At 40.3% G+C, this 27,907-nt stretch overlaps 1 protein-coding gene across 10 annotated transcripts in view; it reads left to right on the plus strand.

Moving 5' to 3' along the window:
* ptk2aa (protein tyrosine kinase 2aa) overlaps positions 1–27,907 on the plus strand; it is a 64,103-nt gene that overhangs the window by 10,013 nt on the left and 26,183 nt on the right. For 8 of the 10 annotated variants that reach the window (XM_005478438.4, XM_013270664.3, XM_005478439.4 and 5 more), the window contains exons 2-12: positions 8,608–8,634; positions 15,931–16,175; positions 17,027–17,196; positions 18,697–18,784; positions 19,027–19,106; positions 19,453–19,515; positions 22,268–22,322; positions 26,470–26,610; positions 26,944–27,021; positions 27,154–27,261; positions 27,753–27,870. In XM_005478438.4, the coding sequence (XP_005478495.1) occupies positions 8,608–8,634; positions 15,931–16,175; positions 17,027–17,196; positions 18,697–18,784; positions 19,027–19,106; positions 19,453–19,515; positions 22,268–22,322; positions 26,470–26,610; positions 26,944–27,021; positions 27,154–27,261; positions 27,753–27,870 (1,173 nt within the window). Of the gene's footprint in view, positions 1–1,046; positions 1,317–8,607; positions 8,635–12,730; positions 13,634–15,930; positions 16,176–17,026; positions 17,197–18,696; positions 18,785–19,026; positions 19,107–19,452; positions 19,516–22,267; positions 22,323–26,469; positions 26,611–26,943; positions 27,022–27,153; positions 27,262–27,752; positions 27,871–27,907 lie in introns of those variants that run through there. The other 2 variants (XM_013270666.3, XM_013270665.3) reach the window with 2 other exon arrangements.

The raw sequence follows: 27,907 nt of genomic DNA on the forward strand, positions 1-27,907 counted from the left end.
GTAAAATCTTAAAATTAAGGCAGATTTCCATGATTATTAGTTGTAAAGCCTAAAGCCCCAATTACACTTTCTGCTCTACATGATTAAAATTTTATCGTCTGCCAAGATCTGTGAGGGTTTGCTTGTGCCAACAAATATGCGAGCGCAGGTTTTTGCAGACACGTACTGTATCAAAGTTTAAACACAATGCCGCATGTCTCTTGTCCATGTTTTTGGGCGTAAGGGCAACGTGGGATCAGTGATGTCGGGATACAAATAACCTGATAGAAAATCTCAAGGAACTACCAAAAAAATAAGTGCATCTTTTCAACTTCTAATCGCAAAACTTTAATATCCCATTTAGCATATTAGCGCTTGTTCTCCTTTGCTATTATGCCAGTTTGATTTATGAAGTAATCAGTTGGTTTAAGCCCATTTGGATGAGGAGGTGGCTTCATACTCCTCTATGTCTCTGCGTGGAAGTTGATTACAGTATAATTGGATTAAATGTGTAAAGTCGGTGGAACAACTGACTGCAAGTCCCCATGTCTCTTTTTTTCTGCTCCAAAGATGGATGATTTCTGCGGGACGGTGTCGAGTTGAAAACATTACATTATGACTAATTGAGTAACACCACGGGGGGGGGGGGCATGTGTGTGACAGAGGCAGAATAGCCAAAGGGAAAACAATGCGCACACATTCATATTCATTTCTCTTATGTCATTCTCAGCTGTGTCTTTTTGCAGTTATCTTTTTTCAGTTTGTTCTTATTGATATTTCTGCACGGTTTTCTCTCATTTTACTCCTTTTTTTTGTTCATGTTGTCTTGCAGTTATTACATCATTTCTTATGTCTTTCCCTCCTCACTTGTTTTGCCTCTATCTCCTGTACATCTGGCTCCCTCTCTCCCCCCTCCTTCACTCTCCTGGGGACAAAGACACCCACGTCTCCTCCTCCTTCCTTCTTTTCTCTCTTCCGTCTCCCTCCCCCCTTTCACATCCATAGGCTGCCTACTGCTCCGCTTTCCCTCCCTCCTTTGGTTCTTCCCTCCACTCGAGTCCCACTCCTCGTGCTGCTTGCTGTGTATCTGTGTGTGTCAGTGTAGTAGAGGTTTGTAGTAGAGGGGGGGAGGCGGAGGCTGTGAGCTTAAGTCGGCATTATCCATCATTACAGAGTTAGCTGGCTAGCACAGCGCTAGCCCAAAGACCACAGAAGCTGGGGATATTGGCTTTTCCCAATTTAGCTGTCCTTTAGAGGAAGATTGGAGCTCTTCTCTTCTCTTCTCTTCTCTTCTCTTCTCTTCTCTTCTGGATATTAAATGGAAGGACTATACCATGGTAAGGCTTTTAACATGCTGTTGTATGCAAATTCTCTTTTTCTTTCTGTGTTAAACCATTATATGCATGCATGTTTATCCATATGTAAGAACTTTTTAGGCATTGACTGCCTAAAAAGTTGAAGTAGTTGTGGATTTGTGTGCGTGTGTGGTCACTATCACATTCAAACACACAGTGTCAGAGAGGTTTAGTTCTTTTGGTTTCCTGCTGTCATTACTTTGAATAACTATTATAAACTAAAAATTATTGTTGGTAAGTGCGGTTTTCTGCTGGTTATAATAAATATGATGATAAAGACGAGCAGAAGAGGGGCTGTAAAGAACGCTTTAATGGTTGATATTGGTTTTGGCTCTGGAGCAGGTTCTACTAATGTGAAGGTTAGTGGTTCAATCCCTGGTTCCACTGGTCTGCATGTGGACATGCTCCCCCAGTGCATACGCTGGTGTGTTTATAATAGATATACACAGTGTTCAGAATAAAGTGCTGTGTGAATGTGGCATGGAAACTGGTTTGAAAAGTGTTATATAAGTACTAGTGCACTACTAAATGACGATGAGCAGGAGGAAGAGGGCGGAAAACCTGTGAATACACATGCTTACTTATTTACAGTCGAGCTGAGGCAATTAGTTTAGTTCAATTAATCAGATTAATTGCTCAAATTGTTCAACAAAATCATGAGCATTTGTTTGGTTTCAGATACTCAACTGTCACACACACACACACACACACACACACACACACACACACACAGATTTGAACAAAACAAAATATTTCAGGGTATTATTTTTGAGCACTAAGTGGAAGATTGATGATGATTGCTATCTTTGTGCAGTCCTATTCGAAACCCTATTCATTAAATAATCTTCTCTCTTATCCACCTAAGTGTGTGGTTTTTTTGTATGTAGGAGGCTTCAACTTCAACTGTGTGTGTGTGTGTGTGTGTGTGTGTGTGTGTGTGTGGGAGGAAGGCAGTACGTGTTAGATATGTGCGTCAAATTGATGGTTTGTGTTTGAATACACGTGTGCATCCCAACATAGTTCCCACTGCAGGCCACGTGGCTTCGTGTAGGTGTTGGTGTGTATTTGTGTAAGTGTTCTCTGCCTGTTTGTGTATTCTGCGTGCACATGTTGGCATGAACTAACAAGCCCCCTGTGGCGTTTTGTTACTGGGTTAGATCATCTATATTTTAGTGTGTATTAAACATGTTGATCTGTGCTTATAGTTCTTCTAAAGAGGTATCGCTAACAACTTCCCTCCTTCACATGTTCATGGAAAATGCAAGCAAGCAAGGCGCTGCTCCTTTACCTGTGTTAACATTAAAGAAGCTGAGCTGGCGATCACTTACTTTTGATTTCTGGTAGAGTCACAAATTAGTGTTTTATTTGTACAGTACATCCAGAAACAACAGTTTGACCCATGTCGTCTAATCTGGTATCCTTTGAATAACGAAAAACTTCAATCAAAAAGATGAATGTTGGATTGAAACTGTGTTAATAATGGATATGTAGTTAATTATACATGTTAGGATGCTGGTGCACGGTCTGGTACAAATTGTACCATCTAACGATCATTAAGTAGAGCCACTAAAGCGCTTGGACTCATTGGCCAATCAGAAATGAGAATTCACTTTTAGCCTTCCTCCCAGACAAGATAAAAGGCACTTTTAATATGTGATTTTTGCCTTATTCAGAAACATGTTTTTCTCTGGTTAAGCAAGTGTAGATATGTTTCACCCACAGCTGGGACTGCACTATAAACTGGGTATTTTTGTCAGATTTGTTCGGATGTTTATTAAATAACACATGCAACCCTGGCGTCATTTAAAGATTATTTTGAAGCCTTCGCTATCTCACCAGTTCACACGCCCTAAATCTTTTGATTTGAATTACACATAGCGTATCTGCTCTGAGCGTGATACGTTTAACATGCCGCTCCAGTAAGCCAGTTAGCTTTATCAGTGCACCTGAACGATACACACTTGAGTGAATGTGTGCGCTTTTGCAGATAAATGTGTGCGAGCAGTGATGCGTTAACGTGGCCTTATTATGTTTCATGCGTGCGGGGCTTATCTTGAGTTTGCCTCATCTGAGCGCGTGTATTTTAGTGCGTGTGTGTGTGTGCAATGGATTTGACTTTGAATAATTGTCTGATGTTTATCTAAATGTGAATAATGACATAAGAAAATATGTGTTTCTGATAGAAACACACATGTGATAGTTTCTTCACATGTCTATATGTTTATTCATGTATTTCAACTAGAACTGTAACTAAATTGAGTCATGAAAGACATCGGCTGGGTGTCTAGCGCATATAAAGATGTGCCTCCATTATGTAAAACACACCGTAGCTCTCCGTCAAAGCCAAAACTGTGCTTAGATCCTACCACAAGGCATTTTAAAGGCCAAAAGCAGTGTTTTTAAAAAAAAAATATATATGTGTGTGTTTGTGTTCCTGTGCATTTGTATATGTGTGTCTGAGTGGCAGGTGTGATTGGTGCCTCAGGCGTTGTTGTTGCATCGTAAGACTGCACGCTCCAGTAACACCCCATTGTCCGGAGAGTTTCAAGCATACACACTCACACACACAACATACGTACACACACTGCGTCTGAGACACCTGCCAGCACAGCTTGAAGGTTAACCATTAGGCACCAAGCAATGAGGCAGAACAGCTGACTGTTCTCCTCAGGTTTAGTATGCTTAATTTAAGTCCTGCAGGATTGTCTCTTCAACCTTTTTATCCATCTCTTCATGTTTTATTTTATCTGCTTTTCCAGCTAGGGTCACTGGGGCCTGGAGCCTATTCCAGCTAACATTGAGCGAGCCAATTTAGAGTCACTAATTAACTTAACATGCATGACTGTGGACTGTGGGTGGAAACTGGAGCACACAAGAAAACTCACGTAGGCACAGGGAGCACATGCCACCTCCACACATAAAGGATCAAACCAGGCAGCAGGTCTGAACCAAGAACCTCCTCGTTGTTAGGTGACGGTGTTTAAACTGCACCTCCCTGCCACCCCCTCTCTTTGGAGTTTAAGGAGACTTTACTTATTCTGCTGTGCTTTCTAGACCTACAGACTCAAGAATGTTCTCACACAAATTTGCACATACACTGAGAGCTTGTCAGCACAAGAATTAAGAAAGAAAATTATAGTTATGATTGTTACATTCTCCCAAAAGTTCAGGGGATGTTAGGAAAATAAAAGCGCTCTAGGGGAAAAAATGTGGCTTAAGCAAATAAGACAACAGCTATCAGGTCAAGATGTGACAAACGGAAGATATTGTGGCGACTGTCCAGTTCAGTGGTGATAAGCAAAAGGCCTAGATGCTTTTTATTCTTCCTGCTTTTGTGTAAAAACAATGCAGAACAGTTCTTAACACAGTTGTATTCAAGAAACAAATGTGAATTTGAATAATCTAACAAAGTTTTAGCATAAGAGCCTAAACACATTCTTAAATTCACATAAATCACAATGAAATTTGGTCTAACTTTCCTTGAATCCATTCATTAGCTCAGTAATAATATATGTCACATTGCTTTATTGTACATATTCAAACATCATGTCACTATAAGCTCAATAGACATGTGTAACAATACAAATTTTAATGTTAAATATACCTGAGAGGTCAAAATGTCATCGTTAGGTGAAAAGAAGTGCTGATGATGTGAAGTGAGATGATATTTTTTTAACTTGAAGGTGATTGATTGAAGCGACTTCCAGTTACAGCGCAGGATAACAGTGATTGACCTATGAAAGGCTAATAAGTAGACTGGAGGGTTACCTAGGCAACTAGCCATCAGTGACAGTGATGTGGAGTAAGCGAATTTCTTCCTCTATGGATGGAGTTTAACTCCAAGAGACTCCAAGGCACTGGTGCTGTTAGTTTTCCACAATGCTTAAGAGCGCCTGCTGAGGGATAAATGCTAAATCCTTCAAAGTAAAAGCCCAGATATTTCTGGTCAGCACTTCCATGCTGGATTGTGTTATACTACAAGATAGCACAGTGTGGGTCGCGTGCTGAGTCCAGCTGGATGAGTGATACCTTGATTTGGTCAAACTTAAATTGAATGGCCTCAAATAAAATCAGGAAATAAAATACAGGAAGACTGTAGGTTTTTATTAACAGCTTAACTTAGAGAAGCTGCTAAGCTGCTGTTACCAATAAAAGGAACAAAAAAAGCTTGAGACCTGGGAGAGAGGATGAGTTAACTAGTCAATCCAAATAAAAAACAATAAAATAAAAACAGGAACACAAAGCACACACTCCTTCACCCAGAGTGGTAAACATCAATAATCACACAGCCCAAACACTGCTTCAAGAAAGACATTCTGGCTTCGGCCTCCTCCTCGTCCCTCACATTTACTCCTAAGGCTCATTGCTGAGTGGAGTCAGCTGTGCACAAAACGCTGCCTCCACAGAAATAGAGGTGGTACCTGAAACGGGAGGGAGAGAGGGCAGCACCACACACCCACACAACAAAACACAGCAGACCTGCTGTAGCTGTAACAGTAATGGTAAAACTCAATATTTTGTGCTAAATGCTATTTCATAAACATGATAGTAAGTGGCTTTTGACCAGAAGAGGGTTACAGTTTCCTTTTTTTTTTTCTTCTTCTTTTTTTTTTTAGCCGTTTGTCTAATGCTTAAACAAAAAAACAAAAGCAAAACCCTCCTCTCTCGCTCTCTGACCTCTTAAACTATGAATTTTAACTTTAACCACTGATCTGAGAGCAGTAGTCAGACAGACATTGCACAGCAGACTCTCTCATGATTGTTCAGTCTAATTGCAGCTCCTTAAAAACCTGTGGTTAACATGCAATTATCCGCTGTTTGAAGACATAGAGATGGTGCTTGTGTGTCTGTGCTTGGAAATGCCCGCCTATAAAGGTGTGAGCTGGTAGTTTTTGACTGCACATTTCATGTTTCATTTTTGGGCTTCTAGTGTAATACCAACCGGCAAGAAACATACACATCAGTCTGCTAATGTGCGGCAATGTGCGGGGGAAGACAGTTGTGTTGTTATTTGGGTGTGATTTAAAGTCTTTAAACTGTATTAAATTGTATCCCATGGATTACAAAAAAGCCTCTTCTTCCTAAGCCAAAAAAGCATGACGGATGAAAAGTGAGTCTCACGATTACAATTTTTTGTTCCAGCATTTCAGGTGCTGTCTCATCTTGTTTCTAAGCCCTGAAAAGACCACTGTCTCCTATGGAGTCAAATGCAGACTGCAGCAATGCCAGCATTGTTGTGGATCTCAGACTACATAGCACTTAACCTTCCCTGCGCTCTTAACAGAGAGACATTGAGAAGCAAATGGAGACGGCGTGGAGCGCTGATAGCATCCAGGGGACAGATGGTGCCTATAGGTTTCAGGTCTATCTAGAGGTCATTATAGGGACTATAAAACAGACTCTACCATCATGAACTGGTCTATATCAGTTTACTCTGGTCTGTATTAGACACCCAGGATTAAGTTAACCCATTTATCATGGTGTGATATAATAATGGTTGTCTTTGATTTTCAAAGGGTGATACTTGGCAGATGAGGAGATTAGATAAAATATACGTGCTTGCAACTTGAAGTGGGCTGTGTTCTGGCTTCCCCGCTGATTGGGTCAAGAGGACATAGTATTGTAGGGTCTTTACCTTACAATATAAAGTGCCTTGAGGCAACTGCTGTTCTGATTTGGCGCTATATAAATGAAACTGAATTAAATTGGAGAGGAATGAGGTTTCCTAGAATTACATTATCAGTGAAAGCACTGCCATGATGTTATCTAATATGTCATGGTGCAATTTGATATGTCTGGATCTTCCCATGATAAGGTCGTGTTTGTTTTATTGTGCAGTGCTATAGAATCACACACAGACCTCAGTTTACTGCAAATATTAATAATGGAAAACTGATTATTAATGTTGCCTCTGCTGAAGGTAATACGCTGACAATTTTGCAATTAGAGTCATATTGCAGGTGGTCACCGGTGAGGTATTTGAATCTGTTTATTACCATCACCACTATAGATGCACGCATTCATAAACAGTACTATGAGAGTTTCATGTTACACAGCATTTCGATAGCACACCCACCATGAGTCACCTTGATGGCATTTCTTTCTTTGTGTAGGTTTTCTTCCAGCCGTTACTTACATCATCTATGTTGACAGTCCCTGCAGTCGGTCTGTGGGTGCGTGTTTACCCAGTATTTTTGTGTAGATCAGGGTTTCCAAAGCACTTAAGCACTTATCCTTTTGCCCTCCACTACATGCAGCCCTATCATTGCTATGACTCGGTGTCATGTTCCCACAGGGCTTCTCCTAGACTTCCTGTGGGTGTGTGGGGACCTATAGAGTACAGTAATAAGAGTGGGACTGATACTTTTGCTTTCAGCCTGCTCGGCAGTATTTACCATTGCTAAATATGTTGTCAAGTCACATACCGTGTGTGTTGTAATGCATGAAAAATAAGGCGGCTTAATTATGCTTGCCAAGTTTTTAAAAACCTCCAAAAAACATTTACCTGAGAAGCTTTGTTTTGCTTGATTAGTCTGACCAACTGTGTCTCCTCCTAACCACAGACTGAATCCAGCCAGGACTTAAATTTCCTCCTGCACAATTAAAACAAAACAAAACATTAGTCTGACCTTTAGCTCTTAGAAGCTAGTATTATGGTTTTCTGAATGTACACATAAATGTCTATGTGAGAGGGGTTATGGGAAACTGGCAGTTTCAGAGAAGAAGCTAAATAGAAGCAGCTAAACTCTGCAGCCTTCAGCACCATTGTATGTTTTATTGGAGCCTCCAATCAAAGGCAAAAAGGTTAAATCACGGCCTGTAACATCCTGGTTTCACAGCTGCCCGATCACGGTGAACAATAACCCCGTTCTGTGGCGTTTCCCCACTTTAGGCCTTTCACATGTTTAAACAATGAAGCTTCAGCCTATAAGGAGCGAGGCTAAATCTTGTCACAAAGGGGGTATCGATTGGTAAAAACAATCTGTCAATGTCTCAGTGAAAAGTACGTGTGTGTGTGTGTGTGTGTGTGTGTGTGTGTTACAAAACAGGGGACTGATTGATTTCTAATCTATTTAACTTGACGCATTGTGGAGCAATACATCCGTTCTACAATTCACAGCCTGTAAGTAATCGAGTTGTGGACACCTGCTGTGGGAATTAACTCAATAAAGTTCTGTTTAAGTTTTGAACAGACTTGATCATTTCTTTGTGCAAATCTCATATAATTTAACAAACTGGCTAACTCTATAATTTTTGTCCATTTGTCTTTCAGATATTTCCAGGATTGCCTACTACACAGGTAAGTAGCTGACCCACAGTTGCCATAGAAACATCAATTTAAGATATTGCTTTTAAGTTGCCTCTCAGTTTTTATTATTATTTACTCAAAGGTAACATTAAACATGTGTTATCTGTATTATTTTATTCCCAAAAAGTAATGACAATGGGAATGTAGCAATGTATTATTATATGATATGACGATAAAATGTATATTATATCATCATATCTTATTTGTATTTCCCTATTTGTGGTCTACACAGTTATTTATTCAGAAAACAGAAACATGGCAGCCTATTATAGGCATCCTTGAAGAAAGTGCACAAATATACATCGTCAGACTCTGTGCTTCCGCTAATGAACAGCTGAACTAGTAACAAGTGCTTATTTGAGTCATGTCTGTGATTGGGTAAGACAATTAAAGAAGACAGAAAACAGAGGGGGACTATTTATCTGTGCGTTTGTGTCGACATGTTGGTGTCGTTAGTGAGCAGGAGTGAGGAAGAGGGTGAGAGGCTGTGTGTCTAATTAAAATATTTACACTGCAGACAGAAAACTTGAAACAACAACCCGAGGGTCGGGCTGCACGACTGTGGCCAAAGTGATTATCAAGATTATTTTGCTCAGTATTTGTACCCCGATTATCTATCATGATTTTTTTGTTGATTTATAGTGACTAAAACATTTTTATTGCGCTCTCAACATAAAATTGGTCCTCCTTATTCCCCTAAATGTAATGTATTGTGTAGAAAGAAAAAAATAAATAATTTAAAAAACAAAATTAAATCAACAACGCTCTGCTCCCGTTTTTATATTTGTTGATATTTTTGATAAACGAAACTTCTTATAAGTTTCAAATAAAGTATTTATTCACTGGATCGAAGTACATCTCCTATGTTTACGTTTTCCTGAAGTCTCAGTTGCTCAGCATGTTTGTTAGAGACATCTTTGTGCAGATTCAACTATGTTCATGATTTCGGTGCGTCTTTGTGAGCTGGATGGATGCACTGCTGCGCTGTACAGATTTTTATGACTATCTGAGTTGACACTGGAAGATTCATGTTGGCAACCACTGCATGTTTTTCTTGGCCTTCATGCATTTGGTATACTGGAGCTAGTGCTGTGTTTTGATTTTGTTGAACAAGTTAAGTTGTGATGCTTTATGGTGTAGGCTCTACGGCACTCTTTGCATGTGATTTGTTCCTAGTTAACATGACTTGTGCTAAATCTAAAGGCAATAATCCGCTTCCACAGACAAGCTTCACCTTCATTCTTCACCTTCTGCAGTGCTAGATATTTATTTAGTTTTGACAGTCTGCTATTTGTTATTCCAGAAAAACAAAAGCTGTGCGGTGCAGGGAACAGCTGCGATTGGCAGATGCAGGCATGTCGTCTGGCAATGATTTAGGGAGCGCTTTATTTGCTTCTCCTTGGTTTGCTTTTGTGGAGCACGTATTTTCAGTATCGGTCGATTATGTTCGTTCAATTCTGGGAGGCCAAAATCACGAACAAGATTTAAAATTCAGTTAATTGTGCGGGCCTACCTGAGGACTTACTGCAGATTAATGCTGCATGTCCACAAGCTACACAAGTAGCTCTTTGTCTGGCTTTTAATCCCCTCCACTTATCATCTAGACGGATTAATTTATCAGATGATGTTACTTTTTGTTTCTGAAAGCACCGACGTTTCTGTGACGTGTTCAGAGCTTCCCTCTGGAGTATAGCTTAACAATACTCATGGCCAGGTGTGAGGAAGTAAGAAAAAATGAAAAGGAAGAAGAGTTGGTTGGACCGGATGTTTTTAGAATGACACCACTGTCTTGTGTTTTATTTTAACATATTACCCAGGTATATTTTTTGAACATTTTATTCATGCTCTAATTTCGGTGTAATCATCTAATTAGTCTAATCATTAAGTCACTTTATTTTGTGTTCGACAGACAGACGTCTGTAGTACTGCCTAATAACTGCACTACAGATGAAGAGGGCGAGCTTAAACATTGTAAAGAGTTAATGAGCTGTGACAGAGTAAAAGATTGTGTGGAGATTGTTTTCTGCTTGCAATGTGTGTTTTATTCATGAGGTAAAAATCTAACATGTTTGAAATTCAAAGCTCTTCACCTTCAAGGCATCGAAACAAACACGCTGATTGTTCGCTAATAAAACATCACCACATCAAAGTTGATAGTGCAGATTTGAGGTTTACCTGCTGCTTTCAAATGTTATTTACATTAAGTAGGTAGTGGGTGCTGTGCTTCCCTCCTGTGCTTAAAAAACATGTTCATAAGCACACAGCACAATATGAACAGAGACTTTGGCTCAAGCCCAAAAGGCTCTTCCCATTCATGGCAACATCCGGCCCCCTGACAAAAGGCTTTCAATAGTCCACACACCCACACCCACATCCACACTCTAACCCCCTTTCCCATTTTCATAACAATGGCCTATGCCTGAGATGGGCCGCAAATTATAGGAAACTCACACGTGCACACACATATGCACACCCAAATGGCTGCTCAGTTAAGCAGCTTTGGGACTTACAGGCGAAATCTTTAGTTTTAAGCTAATTTAAGATTTTGTGAACACTTATGTGTTTTTAGTATTCAGGCCTGTTTTTGTTCTTCAGGTGAGATGTGTTCACACATAATTAAACATTTAAAAAAAGTCCATAATTTGGATGTTTTTGTACAGCTAAACATTTTCTCCGGTGTTAGTACATTCTCCCAGACTTTGCCAGCTGGGTATGTTTTCCAACTTGCTGGCTGTTCTGTAATACAATATTCATGCAGCATAATCTGTCAGATTGCTCCTTTTAATTAATTGCTCATTTAATTCAAATAATAGAATTATTTTCAAAGCCAAGGTAATATTTTGGGCACTGGCTTAGTGCCACATAAGTGACCACGTTTAGCTGAGCACAGCCTTTGTTAACCAGCTGTATCCCTAAGGTATACAGATGCAATACAAACATGGATAACTGATAATTACTGCTATTTAACTAGAGAGTAATGAAATGCTTGAATTTCACTCACCAAAACTTTTTGCATGAGCTGTAACTCGCATCGGGCCATTTTATTTAGTGGATCATTTAATTACAAATGCTCCAACACCAGAAACACAGTTGAAAGGTCCAGTTCAGTGACTTGAATTACTTAAGGTGAGGACCAGACCAAAATGGTGTTTTATACCTGGTTATAAACATTTTTTGTTCTCATGTAGTTGGGCTTTACGGAGGGAGATCTGTGCGGTCCGACTGGCTTTTAGAGCCAGCCTCAAGTGGCAGTTTTTGGCACCTCGACGCTGACTTAGTTTTTCAGCCAAGGTTGCCGCTTGGCTGAACAGAGAAATTGAAAGCAGCACTAAACAAGCAGCCTGATAGAGCTGGGTATGGGGACATTTTATTAGGGATAGTTGGTGGGGGAGCTGTGTGTTTTCTGGCTGAGGGGCTTTTTATGCAGTGTGGAGTGTGATCTTCTGAAAACCTTGTGATTTAAAAGTGGGTTGATTTGCCATATTGGGTGCAGCTGCTAGTTTACAAACTGGGAACAGTGGTGGAAGAAGGTTTTTTTTCTCTTTATAAAATAAATAACATATTTGTCTGAAAGAAGGAAGTGTGTTTTTTGTCGTTTGGCTGTAATGGTGGTTTATAAGAAATAGAGTTCAGGGTAGTGTTGTGGTTGATTGAGCTTGCAAGACCCTGCATGAGTGAGGTCATGTATGCCATTATGAAACGACAGTATGAAACGGTCTTTAAATTCTGTTAATAAAGATATTGTTTTATTTTTTTATTGAATTTAAGTAATATTTATCTCCTCTCTTCAGTAACACACGCATTATGCTTCTAAGGAGGACTTTCAGAGTAGCTCTAAGGGACTGCTCTTTTGAGCAGTGTTAATATTAGTTCAAGATGAGAACTGTTCTGAGGTCAGCTTGAGCTAAAGTGGGAGGGTTTATTGCATAGAGGGGACAGGATTAGCATATTAATAGTTTCTGGCTCCTCCTGCTCCTCCAGCAGCCCTCTCTGGAGCGCTCTCATTCCCCACTCAACTTTCTTTCTGTTGCGTTGCTCTGTCCTCTTTTACTTCTCATTCACCTTAAAACAATTGTTGCATTTCTCTCTCTCTCTTTCTTTCTCTCTCTTGGCTTTGTTTTTTTCTTGGTCGACCTTTTTCTCTTACTTTTGTTTCCAAGATAAGATTTTTTTTCTTTCTTTCTTACTGAACACAGTAATTGCCTCTCGGTGTCTGACCACTGGCTAACTGAAGGTCCTCTGGATGAGCACTGTCGGATTTTTGGCTTTAAACTTTTTGCTCCCTCTCAACAACTCGGGGGACTTTGCTGAATGAAATAAGCCGAATTCGAAAGCCTCCTGACACTTCCAAGGCAACTGTGTAACTATGGAGTGCAGGCATGGGGCAGAAACCGGGCAAAAAGCAAACAGTGTGTTGTCATCAGAGAGGGGCCACTGAGGAGTGGACAGGAAAAAAAAAAAAGGAGGAGTGAAGCTTGTGGATGAAAGTAACTTTCTGTCTCTGGAGAGGTTTTTTTGTGTTGTGGAGCTTTTGGATAACAGGAAAAGATTAAGAGAAGACGCATAAACACGAAGAAACTTTCCTTGATTTTGTTTTTCTCTTGGATTTTCAAACTGCAGACAAATTGTCAGCAAACTACAAAGTATTCCTTTTTCTGGATTGCTTCTATTACTTCTCTATTACTGCAGCTTTTGCCAAGGAGAAGCAAACTTTGTAATGAGAGACTTTTTGTTTTGTTTTTTCCTCGTTGGAGACGGCGTGCTTGTGTAAATTAGTGTTTGGATTATGAGAGGGTTTTCTTGCAGCTGTGTCAGGAGCTTAGTGTGTTTGTTTAACTCCTGCGGACGGGAACTTCACTGCATGTGATGCGTGGTTGTGAAGCTGCAGGTTGCCTGTCTGTCCTCGACGCGGACAGGCACAGGGAGGGAGAGACATGCGTTTCCATGGCGACGAGTGGCTGTAGCCCCTTCCCCATGTGTTGGGAGAGAGGTATGAATGAAATCTTCTTTCTGCATAGACTCCTCACGCTCACGGTGTGACATCTGACTCCATGGGAACTGAACTAGTGTACAGCCAAAGCTGTGTGTGTGTGTGTGTGTGTGTGTGTGAGTGAGAGAAAGAGAGAAAGAGAGCTTAAGAGAGTTTTAATTTGTTGATGTGAAAGTCATCATCATTTGGAACTGGCAGATTAAGTTGGGATCACATTTTCTTACTGTAATCTATCACTCAACTCTTTCCAGTCTCTCTGTTTTGAGCTATCTCAGTGTGAGCGTGCGCGCATGCCTGTGTGTGCACGCTCTCTCAGGTGTAATTACCTGCTAGCACATATCCATTTTCCTTTTTAATGGATGGGGAGAGGAGACTCACAGGAAGAAAGGGAAGTAGAAAAATGGAGCATGAAAGAGATCTTGCTGTCTTTTCTCGGTTCCATGATGACAACAACGTGCGCACACACACGCTCCTATGTAGAGAAATTAGTTCTTCTCAGGCATTTCCAGATGGAGTTGCAATGAAATTCCAGGAAGTGCGTTTATGTCAGAACTTTTTATTCAGGAAAAATGGTGGCCTGCGATCCATTGTCTTCTCTGTGTTATAGGCACGGGTGCTTGCATAATGAGCCTTGACCTTGACTGCACCTCTCTCTTTATTTCTCTCTCTGGTATCTTATTGTTCATTGTATTGTATCTCAGTGAAAAACAACACATGAAGAATAGATACTTGCAGCACACAGTTTAGAACAACGCAAGGGTCTAAGGAGTATGTGAGAACAACAACAAATGTAGCACATCTGTAGTTCAACAGGAGAGGGAAAGTGAAACAGTAGTGACTCCATTGACTATACAAATTAAAAATTACACATCACTGTCACTTGGTTATGTGTGCAAATTTTTGGACACTGTTACATTTTATTGATAAAATAGTTATTTGTAGCCCTACTTTGACTCAAAGTGGATTAAATTAAAAGTTACTGTCTCTGTGTGTCTTGGCTAGTTCTAAACTAAGTATTGTTATCATGCACTGACTGGAGTGAGTACAGGTACACCTTACTATTACTGGGTTACTTGGTTTGACCCCTTTTGCCTTCAAAACAGTTTAAATTCTTCGTGGCACAAATTCAACAATGTGTTTTAAAATTTCACACAGTTGCTGCACATCTATTGGCTCTTGTTCCACCACATCCCAAAGGTGCTCTTTTGGATTTAGATCTGGTGACTGTGGAGGCCGTTTGAGCGCAGTGAACTCACTGTTTGAGATTATTTGAGCTTTGTGGGGTGGTGTTTTAACCTGCTGGAAGTAGCCATCAGAAGGTGGGTGCACTGTGGTCATAAAGGGATGGACATGTGTTGTCTAACCGGTACTTTGAAACAATCCCTCACACCATGACACCATCACCACATACAAGGCAGTATGGATCCATGCTTTCGTGTTTAAGGCAAATTCTGACTCAGCAACTGAAATCAGGACTCATCAGAACAGGAAAGCTTTAAAAAAAAAAAAAAATCTTTTCTTGTACAATTTGGTTGACACTGTGTGAATATGATCCTCAGTTTCCTGTTCTTATACGGCAGGGTGGCACCAGGTGTGTCGCTGTAGCTCATCTGCTTCAGGCTTCAACATGTATACATGTTCATCCACCTTGAAGGAGTCTGACCATTCTCTTCTGACCTCTGAAATCAACAAGGCATTTTTGAAGGAGCCTAGAGAACCGCTGCTCACTGGATATTTTCTCTTTTTCTCTGTTTCTTGTGTGAGAAAATAAGCAAATCGGGAGTTTCAGAGATATTTGAAGCAGCCTGTCCAGGACCAACAACTTTGTCAGATTCAAAGTCACTTAAATCATCTTTCTAACTTCAGCGGGTTGGTTTAACCATGTCTACATGCCTAAATGCATGGGGTTGCTGCCAGTGACTGGCTGATTAGAAATTTGCATTAATAAGCAGTTGAACCGCTGTGCTTAACAAAGTGGTTTGGTGAGTGTACTTAAAATCAGGCTCACACACATTTGTGTTCTTGTACATATTAGGCTAATTAATCCACACGAATCTACTGTCATGCAAGTGCCCTTGGTTGGACGTATGAAACTAGACTAAATGTTAGACCCAGAGAATTATCATTATTCTGTTACAGAAAAAAACAACCTCTTGATTTTGCTTTTGTTTTTTTTTTAATGGGAATCGATTGTAAAGATATTTTAAAATATTCAACTATCACAGGACTTGTTAAGTTTAATAATTAGATTGCTCCTTATTTAATTCAAATCCGTTTTTCTCTCCTCTGTCTCTCAGAATATGACAGACACCTAGCAGCGGCAGTGTCTGCAGGGAAAACCATGGCGACAGCCTACCTGGACCCCAACCTGAATCACACCCTCCTCGAAGGGGCCAAGTCCCGACTGAGTGCGGGGGGATCGGACCGAACCATGGCCGGCTCCGTGGACAGGGTTCTGAAAGTCTGCCATCACTTTGAGAGCAACACAGAAAATAGCTGCTGGTCTTCCAATATAAGATATGGTGATGCAACCGATGTCAGGGTAAGATGCTTTTTGTGTATGGTGTCACAATATTACGATTAACTGAGACCCACAACATTTATTTAGAGTAAGAAGTAGCCAATAATACTCAGTGCTCATAACGCTCTCAGGTCAAAATGTGACAGTTGTCACCCAGGAGTACTTTTAAATTACATTTTTTTTTTTTTTTTGTGCCATTTGTCCTCATCTCAACGTCCTAGCTGTCGGCACTGTTAAAACGGGCCCAAACGCACTGAGAATATTTTGCTTGCTAATGCATGTCACCTCAGGGCACCATTTATGTGTGCGCGTGCTAGTGTAGGTTTACTTAGCAGGATGCTTTTAGATCCACCGCCGTGACGTAGAAACTACCTAGCTCTGCTCAAATTTTAGTGGTCATACGTCACTGCCGATCTCCTCTGCTCTCTTTTCATCCCTCTCTACTTCAGTATCTAGGTCAGACCCCCCAGCGTTTTACATGGGAGCACACATGGCTCTGTGAGCATTATTGTGCGCGTGTGTTTGATGTCTGTCAAGTTGTTTGGGTGGGAATGTCGCGTTAAATCTCTTGAAGTCTCCGACACAAACTCACGCAGACGTAAACTAAAAAATCGATGGTCTCATCCAAAATGTCAGGGAAACATTGGCTGAGTTAATAAAGTAAAGCTAGGCGCATTGAATAAATGCACCAAAAAGACACAACAAAAAGTTTTGTTTTATTTAAAATATATCAAACTTATACAGGTGTTTTCGGCACCCAGGGACAGCACAGATACAATAGAAAGTGACTGTAATTATGCTTATTTTACCTTCATAGATATGAAGTAATATTTGCACAGTCATCAGTCATTTTATTTCCCCTTTGTCTGCAGGGGATCATCCAGAAGATTTTAGACATCAACAAAGTGCGCTGGACTTCATGTTTTGGCCTGCGGCTCAGTAACGGTCAATCCAAAGACCAAGTGCACTGGCTCCACCCAGATTTGGGCGTGTCCCACGTCAGAGAGAAATATGAACAAGCACGGCCAAATGAAGAGTGGAGGTACAAGATGAAGCCTGTATTTAAAATGTTGTGATAAGAGCCACTACATCAAATTGCAAGCTAGACTGCTGTTATAAGGGACCAGACAGGATTCTCCTATTTTGGATGGGTCACATTTTTTTAATTACTGGGGGATAAATTTAGGTGGAGGAGTTTTAGCATCCCAGGGCCTTACTCACAAGTGAGGGGAAAGTAGAGCAGGAGCCTGAGACAGATTATTGCATATTTGATAGTGATGCAGATGCTGAGTGTGAAAGTGGCATTTTCACCTTACCAGTCAGTCTACATTCCTACCCTAACCTATGACCATGAGCTCTGGGTAGTGAGTAAGAGAATAAAAAGCAGCGCAAATATCTATCTGGCCTCTCCCTTGAAGAAAGGGTGAAGTGCTCAGTCAGCACTGGACTCAGAGTAGATTTGGTAGAGTAGGCTGCCACCTATATGAGGTGTTTTGTGAATGTCCTACTCAGAGGAAAGCCTGGATTAGAACCAGGATACACTGGATACTGGTTACTCTTTTGGCTGGCTTGGGAACACCTGCCTCTGGAAAGAGGTAGGGCAGGAGGCTGGGACCAGGGAGGACTGGGTATCTCTGGTTAGACCATTTCTCCATGGCTACACAGCAGAAATGGATGAATGATTTGTGGGACTGTCTTCAGGACGGTTAAAAATTGTTCAACAGTTTATGAATAAAAATGTTAATACAAAGTTATGTCTAAACAGGCTTCTAACGTGTTTTGACATATTGTTTGCCATCATGTGTTTGACTTGTTGTGTCATTTGTCCCTGTTTATGTGCAACAAAACTTAAACTAAACACTAGGTAATCTAATTTAAAGTTTATAAAGTTTATAACCAGGACCTCATGAGGTAGATGAGTTTTAGATGCTTGCATCTCTTAAACCAGCCCCTTCCTGGAGGATGTTGAACTTGTAGGTTATGCTTTATAAACAGTTTCCTGCCTCGGTTAGACATGACTTATTTGGCCTTGTAAAGTCAGTAGTTCCAAAAACGGCTAGCTTCAGCAGTCTGCCGTATTGTATTTCGAAGCAGAAGTGATTTATTGCAACCGGCATCATGAAAAATTGCGTGACCCGTCTGTTGAATTGTGATGAGAGCCCTTGTGCGCATGGTGCTGTGTGGCTGTAAAGGCTGAGTAGTTTGGATGTTAATGCTCTGGTATACATTACCTTTATTGTGGCAGTCTTAGTGCTGATTCTATTGTGAGGTGGAGACCTTTTGCTCGGTGGACATAAAGAGGGAGACAGAAACAGATGCCTGCTTTGTGTGACTAAGTCAACAACTATCTGTCTGTTTCTGCTACACTGATTTTTACAAGCACTTCTCTCATTTGCATTCTTGCATCTTGCGCTTTTGTAATCTCCCTCCGTCCCTTGCTGATTCTCCTCCTTCTGTTCACCCACACATCTTTATATTCACATCACAAATAATCCTTACTTTAGTGTAACGTAGTGACGTCTCTGTCTTCTCTCCTCCATAGATATGAGTTAAGAATCCGATATCTACCAAAGGGCTTTGTGCAGCAGTTTACAGAAGACAAACCTACTCTCAACTACTTCTACCACCAGGTACAAACACAAACAGATGCACAAGCACACAAGAGACACCCAGACACCCAAACATATTTCATTCCCTGCCAGCAGCTAGCACTAAGGCATATGGCACTACTAGAAGACACCCTGCAAGTGTGTTTTTCTTTGGATAATCTAGGTCAGCAGGATTGCCTGTATGTGTGTGTGAGCGAGATGACCCTCCATTTGTTGAGAAGTAAATGTCTTAATAAACATCTTTGTGTATTTGCATCTTCCAGGTGAAGCACGACTACATGACAGAAAACGGAGATCAAGTGGAACAAGATGTAGCTCTCAAACTGGGCTGTCTCGAAATTAGGTAACACAATGTAGTCCACTGCTTTTGTTTCCATTTCTTCACATGCAGATTGCTGTTTTTTCTTTTAAGAAGAATAAAAGGTTCAGTCCAAGTATTAAGCGCTCTGTTTTCTTTGTTGTTGCTGGACGAACAATTTAAAGTACAGTTTGAGTTGTTTTCTTCACCATTGCAGAATGCACAGTCTGACTGCCCGTCAGCTACACTGATAATTCTTGCCAACATTAGTCGGAGTTTATTATTCATTGTCTAAAGCAACAGCAGTTTTTGCATTTTATTGAAAAAGAAAATGAAAAAAAAATGACCTCACTCTTTCTCTCTTTCTCTCTCCCACTGGATTCATTTCTAGGAGGTTTTTTAAAGAGATGAGAGGAAATGCCCTTGACAAGAAATCTAACTATGAACTACTGGAGTAAGTATTATCTTGATAAGCAAAGAGTTCCAGGAGTCCAGTTCGGCTCCCAACCTCTCTGGTGCATCAGTCTGTCCTAATCTCATCATTTCTCTTCCTGGAAACATGTTTTGAAACACCGCTTTCGGGGCTACAGATCAGAAAAAGTAGCACAGTGTATCACTTTTTGGCGAAGAAAGTTTCTTTTGACTTGACTAGAAATCTGGATTTGTGCAAAAGAAATTGAATATATAGGAAACGGAAATGTGAGCAGCTGCAAATTGCTGCTGAGTATATTTGCAGTCCTTGTTGTTACATTTACGGGTATTAAAGAGGAAACTGTTCTATGTTTTTCACTCATGTTTTCTCAATGCGTTGTCCCACTGTGGGTTCTCTGAAAGATGGTTGAAGAATTTACAAAGTGAACTCTAAATGAGGCTTGGCTCTAACTTGGTTTGACTCTAATGAGCTGTCCTCTTTCACTCATGTCTTTCTTTCTTTCTGCCCGTCAGCCTAACGAGCTCTCCAGTTAACTCAGAGGAATGCTTTCTGTCTTTTCTTTGTCTCTTCTTCTCATTCTCTGTCTCTCTGCACCATGTTCACTTCCCCTATTTTTATCTGGTTTTCCTTCTGTGCTCTTCCTCTCTTTGTTTTGTCTCCATCGTTCCCTCGCTGCCTCTCTCAGTTGATTGGAAAAAGATGTTGTCTCATGCATATTTTAAACCAACAAGAGAACGAGATGGAAAGAGCTACTAGGGCTTTGATACAGGAAGCTGACAGTTGGCCATCAGGGCCCGCTGGGCCCTTTATGAGCATTAAGCGCCAAAAATGTATAATGCGCTTTGGGTAATATATGGCGCTGTTGGCTCTAGTTGGCTCATGCTGGCCACCGTTTTGGATTGCTGGCAGAAAAGCCAGAGACTTTTGTTCATCTTTTAATTGGAGGAGTTTTTCACCTCTGCTGCTACTTTTTCATCTTCCAGTAGCAACATTATAACAAGTGTAATTTTCAGGTTTCTTTGAAGAGATTTCTTATTTGACACCATTTATGTCCAAGCAGAAATTCACATATTTTTGGAAACTTTACCCTTTATGTGTTTCCTTTTGTGCACATTTCCTATAAATGCTGCCAAGTGTTCTATGGCTTAACTATCCTCCCGGATAGACCTGCAAGGGGTCTCTATATTGATTTTTTTTTTTCTTACATATACAGTTGAGATCTGAGAGATCTTACATCTATCAATGGTCTTTGAAATTCTTCTACATCTTGATTCAAGTCCACATGTGTATTTTGAATGCATTGGATGTAGTTAGTAAAGGCACACATCTGTCTTTAGGTTCTAACAGTTGGTGTCAGATGTCAGAAAACCAAGGCATGACGTGGAGATAAAATTGTCTCAACACACAGATCTGGTGAAGAACACAAGAATGCCCAAGAGCATGAAAGTCATCATCATTCCCAAATGATGTCTGCTAGGGAAGCAAAATAATCCCCGAAAATAAATAAGAGACTGCCTTATGCTCAAGAAATTCAGGGGAAATGACAGATGTGGGTCTTCAGTGCAGTTTGATTCAATTTCAAATTAGTGTATTTGATCGGTGGCCTCTGTGTGTGGCCATAAGAGACAACCTAGGTGGGGTGGTGTAGTTTTTACATGGAGTTTTCTTTTATGTTGGTTTTATTTTTAGTCATCAGTCATCAAATATGTGGCCTTCTGCTTATTTAATCTAAGTCAGTTTGGCTTTTTGGGGGGGGAAAGAAAAGTTGGAAGTCATTATCCATCAAGGCCTGTTGCAGTCATTGTAGCCAGAGGTGCTTTAACTCGATATTACTTTTGAGATTGGTCCTAACACATTACACAAATGTGAAAAATTGAGCAGGTCTGCACTGTAAACTCTGTTTGTTTTCTAAGTGTATCTGAAAAGACTGGCTGAAAATATTGGGCTTGTTCTTGTTAGCGTTTTCTCTCATTGGAGCCACAGAACATACAGCAATGTGCATGTAAACGGTCAGCTGGTTGCAGTTGGCTGTCATCTTTGTGGAGCCCGAGCAGTGCTGTTTAATCAGTGGGCCTTTGTCAGGGCTTGTTCTCTGAGGTCAGCTTGATTATATAATTTCTGTCTGTTTGTATTTCTTGTTGCTCCTGTGATGACATGCCTTTGATTTTGAGAGAACCGTTTTAGAGAGGAGTTTCTTTCATGGTCATTCTTTTTAAGAAGTTATGAAAAGTTTAACAATCTGGGAGAATTTCTGAAAGCTCCATTTTTATATTTTTAATCCACTTTACATTTTTATTTTAATTGTAATTTGATATTTGACCTTTATTGGGGAAACAGGAGGAGGAAAAGGGTGATCTAAGCTTCCAGCCTTTCTCCCACTCTCTTCACTTGTCTTTTCTCCTGAGGGGTGTGAGTCATTAGCCAACTTCCTGTTAAAGCTCTGCTCATCTTTCTTTGTCTCTGTGGTCACCCTCTGTGCACTTCTTCCTGCAACTCTTTCTCTCCCCATTGGTTTTCTCCAACCCCATCTTTAAAGGAAAAGATGAGTAGTGTGCTGTAGTCAGCACTTAGTCATCGCTTTCGGTTTCTTGCCTTCTCTTGCCTGCCTGTTTAACTGTATCTGTCTGTGTCTGCTTTTGGCAATACCCCAGGAGAGGATGAAACACGCATCTGAGATCAGATAAAGACAGAAGCGCTTGCCAATTAACATTCTTCTTTGTAATTACACCACGATAAACATTCTGATGTTTTCCTCCTGTCTTTCTTTTTTCAGGAAAGACGTTGGTTTGAGGCGGTTTTTCCCAAAAGACCTGCTGGATTCAGTTAAGGTGGGTTTCATGTCTGTGTGGAGAGCTTGAGCTCAAAAACAAGGTCAAGATGTTGATCTTGCAAACTTGGGGGCTTTACACGCTGAAGGTCACAAATTTGTGCAAATATTTTTCAGAATTATTTTTCCCAACCAAACTCGATTTTTCAGATCCAAATAAACAGATCTGACCAATCAGACCGCTGCATTTGGCAACATTTAGCTCAAAACGTGCAACGTTACTGAATATACAATGATATTAAAATTGTAAACTATTACTGATATACCTCAGACAGACCTCGTTCCCATTTTTGACACGGTTCTTTTTTCTTTTCTTTTTTTTGAGGACAGATTTTCTGCACAAACCCAGTGTGTTTGGTGTGGATATTGAATGTGAAATATTGTGTATTTCCACTGGTATCGGAGTATCGGTGTGTAGTTTTATTAGCAGATTTCTAGTAGCTTCCTCCTAGATTTTTCTAATGTGTTATTTGATGTGTTATCAGACATTGTGAGGTCCAGCAGATTAAATATGAATCAAGCTAAGAAAATAGAGAAACATTAGAAAAACCTTCATAGATTATTAAGTAATGTGATGGATGTTGTTTTTAACCACAAAGAATGACTTCTGCTAGGTTTACACTTGCTCAAGTATCATATACATCCCAGTATACAGTTAACCGAGTAGTCAGCAGTTATTGAAATTACTACTGCGTACTGATAATATGCCACTCAATGATTCAATGGTAAACTTACCGAAGTAACAGGAAAGTATGACATATTGTGTATTATAGTTACGGATTCCTGTTTCTTTGAGAAGATCTTTTGGTTGGCTGGTCGTATGTGGCGGCGGTGCTTCTTGCATATTGAGCAGCGTCTGCGTCAGTGATAAATTTACGGCACGTGTTTATGAGAATGGTCTTGGTGTGTGTGTGTGTGTGTGTGAGAGTGTGAAAGGCCCGGTGACCCGAAAAGGTCTTGATGTCAGCAGGCGGGGAGACAGATGCTCTGCAGGAGAGAGCGAGACCGTGTCTGTTCATTCTGGTGTATGTATGTGATGGCTATGCGTGACCCTCGGGTCATGTTTAAACCCACTTTCTCTCTCCAACAATGAAAAGGGAGGGGGAGGTGTCAATATACATCTCCTTCACCCCACCCACCCCACCCAAAACAAACAAAAAAAAAAGTCTGTCAAGCCTTGTTGACTCCTCTCCTCTCGTCTCTTTTTCGGCTCCTTTGGCAGACATCACAACATTCACTCCCAAGAGGTCTGTTTTATAAGCCACGAAGAGGCGCACAGTGACACACATGTGCAGTCGAACATCAATAAATTGACTCGATTATAAATGTCCTGACAGATTATTTTATTGCAGTGTTTATAATTTCTCTGACCACCTGATCTGAATTGATGCATAGCTGAAAGAGAAGACTGTTTACTTCAGAGAGACGGAGAGAGCTGAACAAAAACAAACTAATCAACAGAAAATGAATCTCTGGCTAATTTAATACCTGGTAAATATTTTCAGTCTTATCCTCACTTTAAGAATGTTTCAATAAATCTTAGGGGGGGAACTACTTTCTGTTGAATAAATCAGTCACTTAGTAAAGGGGGAAAACAGGGGAGATCTTAAAAAATACAAAAAAGCATCAAAACACACAAAAAAACATAAAATATATGTAAGCTTGGTAAGTGGCTGCCACGACTGGTCTTTTAAATACCGTTTTGTTTCTTGCAGATTAATCACATATTTGATTAGTGTTGCAGTTCTGTGTTTAATCATTTATATAATATGTACTGCCAGTTAAATGCAAGAGGAGCTGTGGCACACTCACATGCTGTACATTTGTGTTAGTGTTTGTGTGAAACACAGAGGGAGCGAGCACAGCTGCCATTTAGGTTTGTGTTGTTCACTCTAGTGAAAGAGAATGGTAGTCATTTAATGAGATTATTCTCCCTGAATGGACTCTACTCACTCACTCTCACACACACACACACACACACACACACACACACACACACACACACACACACACACACACACACACTAAACCCGGAGCAGATGGCCGTGATAGTAAACAGTGACTGATGTTATAAAGAGCAGATTCTGTTCATTCACATTGACTGGCCGGGCAGCAGGTTTAGGAAAGCTGACCTCTGGGAGATTTGGAGATCAAAGTTGACCCGGGCTGATCTATTGAAACACTGCCACACACTTTATTAAGGATTGGTATGATAAGATTTCAGGATAATATAACAAAACTTATGGTCATATTTGCAATATGTTTAGTAGAAGAAATAAAGAACTGAGGCCTAAAAATATGTTATTACTTTTAATTCATTGATCTGTATAATATAATATATGACATATGCAATATATGTCATCAGTGTATGGTGTATGCTAAAAATGTGACTTAATATTAAGATTTAAAGTTCCAACAAAATATGTACTCCCACAGCTGTGTTGGTTACTCCTTGTTAGTACTGGGTTGGACCCCCCTTATGCCCTGTGAACTACCTCAATTGGTCATTACATAGATTCAACAAGGTGCTGGAAAGTCCTCGGAGGTTTTGTTCCTTATTGAGTTGGTAATATCACACAGTTGCTGCAGATTTATCGGCTGTATATCCCCAAGGTGCTGTATTGCATTGAGATCTGGGTGCTGTGAAGGGCACCTCTGTACAGTCATTTTAAAAACACAGGTTTGAGATGATTTGAGGTTTGTGACATGGCGCGTTATCCTGCTGGAAGCTGCCATCAGTAGCTCATGCATAATAACTATGTTATTTTAGGAGCAATGAAGCAACTTCTTGTTGGTGAATCAGTTGTGCTTCACAGGGACGAAAAGAAGAACATTGTATCACAAATTGTGCGTATGGCCAGACTGTTGTGATGCTTTGCTGTGGAAAATAGACTAAAATAACACTAAACTGCTCCCAGTGACTGCTAATAAAGTGAACTAGTGTCAGCGAATTGATTGTTTTGTGCGTGTGTAAGTGGGGTGTTTAGATGCAGTTACTAGTGTCCTAATTGGTCAGCCAGTTGCTATAGAGACAGTCAGTGTGTCGATGAAGGAGCTGATAGCCACTCACGGTACTTCCTCTCAGGAAGGGTGGACACTTTGGACAGACAATATCTGTGTGTTTATGCGCATTTGTGTGGTGGAATTCTAGGAATTAACACAGTGATCTTATCTGGAGCATGAGGAACACATACTAGATTTTGTAATGACATCTGCTGAAAGGACACATGCACACAGGGACTGTGTGTGTGTGTGTGTGTGTGTGTGTGTGTGTGTGTGAGAGAGAGAGAGAGAGAGAGTAATTGTGGGTTTCTTGTTTCCTTCAGGCTTAAGTAAACACCTTGCATCAGGGCTCTGTGCTGCTGCAGTGAAGTTTATATAATACTGTTTTTATTGACAAATCAATAATATTAAAGTAGCACTAAAATGAGTTAAATATTAAATTCTTATATGAATATTTCTGTCCTGAATATTTATATATGTTTTATAGTAAATGTTTAGTGCAGACAAATGTGTAATACCAACTTATTCAGGCTGCCTGACATCAGTCCGTTAGGTGTTTATGTCCAAGTCATGTTTGCAGTCGGTTAATCTGATAAATTCTTAGTCATTAAACTTATAGTGTGCAGAATGCCCCTAATTGTTATTCTGTTTTAAACCTATGCATGTTCTTCTTGTAAGCATGCTAAATACTCATCTTTTTTTCCATCTATATATAAAAAGCAGTTCATAGGATCGTCTGCATACTGTATGTGTGTTAATTTATTTATTTTCCTAATTATGCATTCAGTGTGTGCGCGCAGGACAATATGTTGTCCATTTTTGTGCCAAGAGTGTCAGAGAATAGAGGATTAAATAGCAGAATGATGCTCCTTGATGTATTTTTTCTTTACCATCTGTCTACTTTGTGTTGGTGACATAAGAGATCAAAAAATTCACATGTGAGGCTGTGATTGTAATGCCAACAGACCCGTACGTCCTTCAGCAAAATCCACTCTGTAAATCTGTGTAAGATACAATGTACAGTGTAGATGAATGGGCAGACTGTTTGATGTTTAACTGAGTGACTAACATTGTTAATGTGTCTAAAAAGAAAAAAGTATCTAAATTTTAATTTTATTCTTATATTTTTTCCATTTTTTGTGCAGGCTAAAACGCTTCGAAAATTGATTCAGCAGACATTTAAGCAAGTAGCCAACCTTAATGATGAGCAGTGCATCCTGAAGTTCTTGGAGATACTTGCACCAATTTACCGCTATGACAAGGAGTTCTTCAAATGTGCCCTTGGGGTAGGTTGAGTCTACTGCTCAGTTTCACTCTGACACGCTGCGCTCAGGGAGCGCGGCTTTTCTGTGTTAGGTCGACCCCTTTTGGTGGCGTCAGGCTTTGCATGTATCCAGCGAACAATACCTGCAGACATGTAAGACAGAAACATGGTTCTTACACAAGTCAAGCATCTGGAGGGTTGACAAGTATTGAGACTCCCTTCTAGAAGGGCTTTGTTGCTGTCCCTACTCCCTTTCCTTGCTCATGTTTTATTTTCTGTAATTTTCTCCTGGCCTGCCCTTCTCCCTCCTCCCGGTCTGTCTCTTTTAACTTGCATCTCATCTTCTCTTTAACAGTCCAGCTGGGTGATCCAGGTAGAATTAGCCATTGGGCCAGAGGAAGGAATCAGCTACCTCACTGACAAGGGGTCCACGGTGAGTTTCTACCAAGAACATAAAGTAAAACTCATCCAGGTTTATTGCACTCTAGTTCATGATCAAAGAAAACTAATTAGTGTAGTTCACATGTTTTACTTTAATGTCTTGTGTGTGTTGCTCTGTCCTCAGCCCACCCATCTAGCAAATTTTAATCAAGTCCAGTCCATCCAGTACTCAGCTATGGAGGAAAAGGACAGGAAAGGCATGCTACAACTGAACGTAGCCGGAGCTCCTGAGGTATCACTACCCTCTCTGTTACTGTGATAAACTATGGAAAACTTGACTGTTGGCAGATAACATTTTTTCAGTCTTATTTTTCATACATGTAGTTAAAAAAAGATCACATTTTGTTATATAATCATCCATCAAAGAACTCTTTATGAGCTATTTATGAAGAAAAATGTTGGCTTGAGTCTTGTGAGATAAGTGGAAGGTTTTAAGGTACCTTTTTTTCCTTTGTAGGTGATATTTTACTATTGTTTCACTTGGCAGCGTCATTCTGACCTCTAAAGACCAAAAGCTGTTCCCACTGTGTTGCTTAGTTTGTCTACAAGAGTGGTTTGGTTTATTGTTACCTATATGATTTGATGTACTCACATGTAAGACACGGATGTACGATGAGTTTTTCTTGAACATAATTTCTAGTGATTTGCTTTGTTTGTGTTTATGTATGTGTTTGAAATAATAGCTATCTGTAACAGGCCTACTGTGTGTGTGTGTTTGTGTAGCCTCTCACAGTTACGACAGCATCTCTCACCATGGCGGAGAACTTGGCTGACTTGATTGATGGTTACTGTCGACTCGTATCCATGGAAACTCACTCCTTCATTATCAGAGTTCAGAAAGGTAAAGTTTGATCGCTCCTATATGTCAGTTAGTTTGT

This window comes from Oreochromis niloticus, linkage group LG22, assembly GCF_001858045.2.
Source record: "Oreochromis niloticus isolate F11D_XX linkage group LG22, O_niloticus_UMD_NMBU, whole genome shotgun sequence".
Lineage (NCBI taxonomy): Eukaryota > Metazoa > Chordata > Actinopteri > Cichliformes > Cichlidae > Oreochromis > Oreochromis niloticus.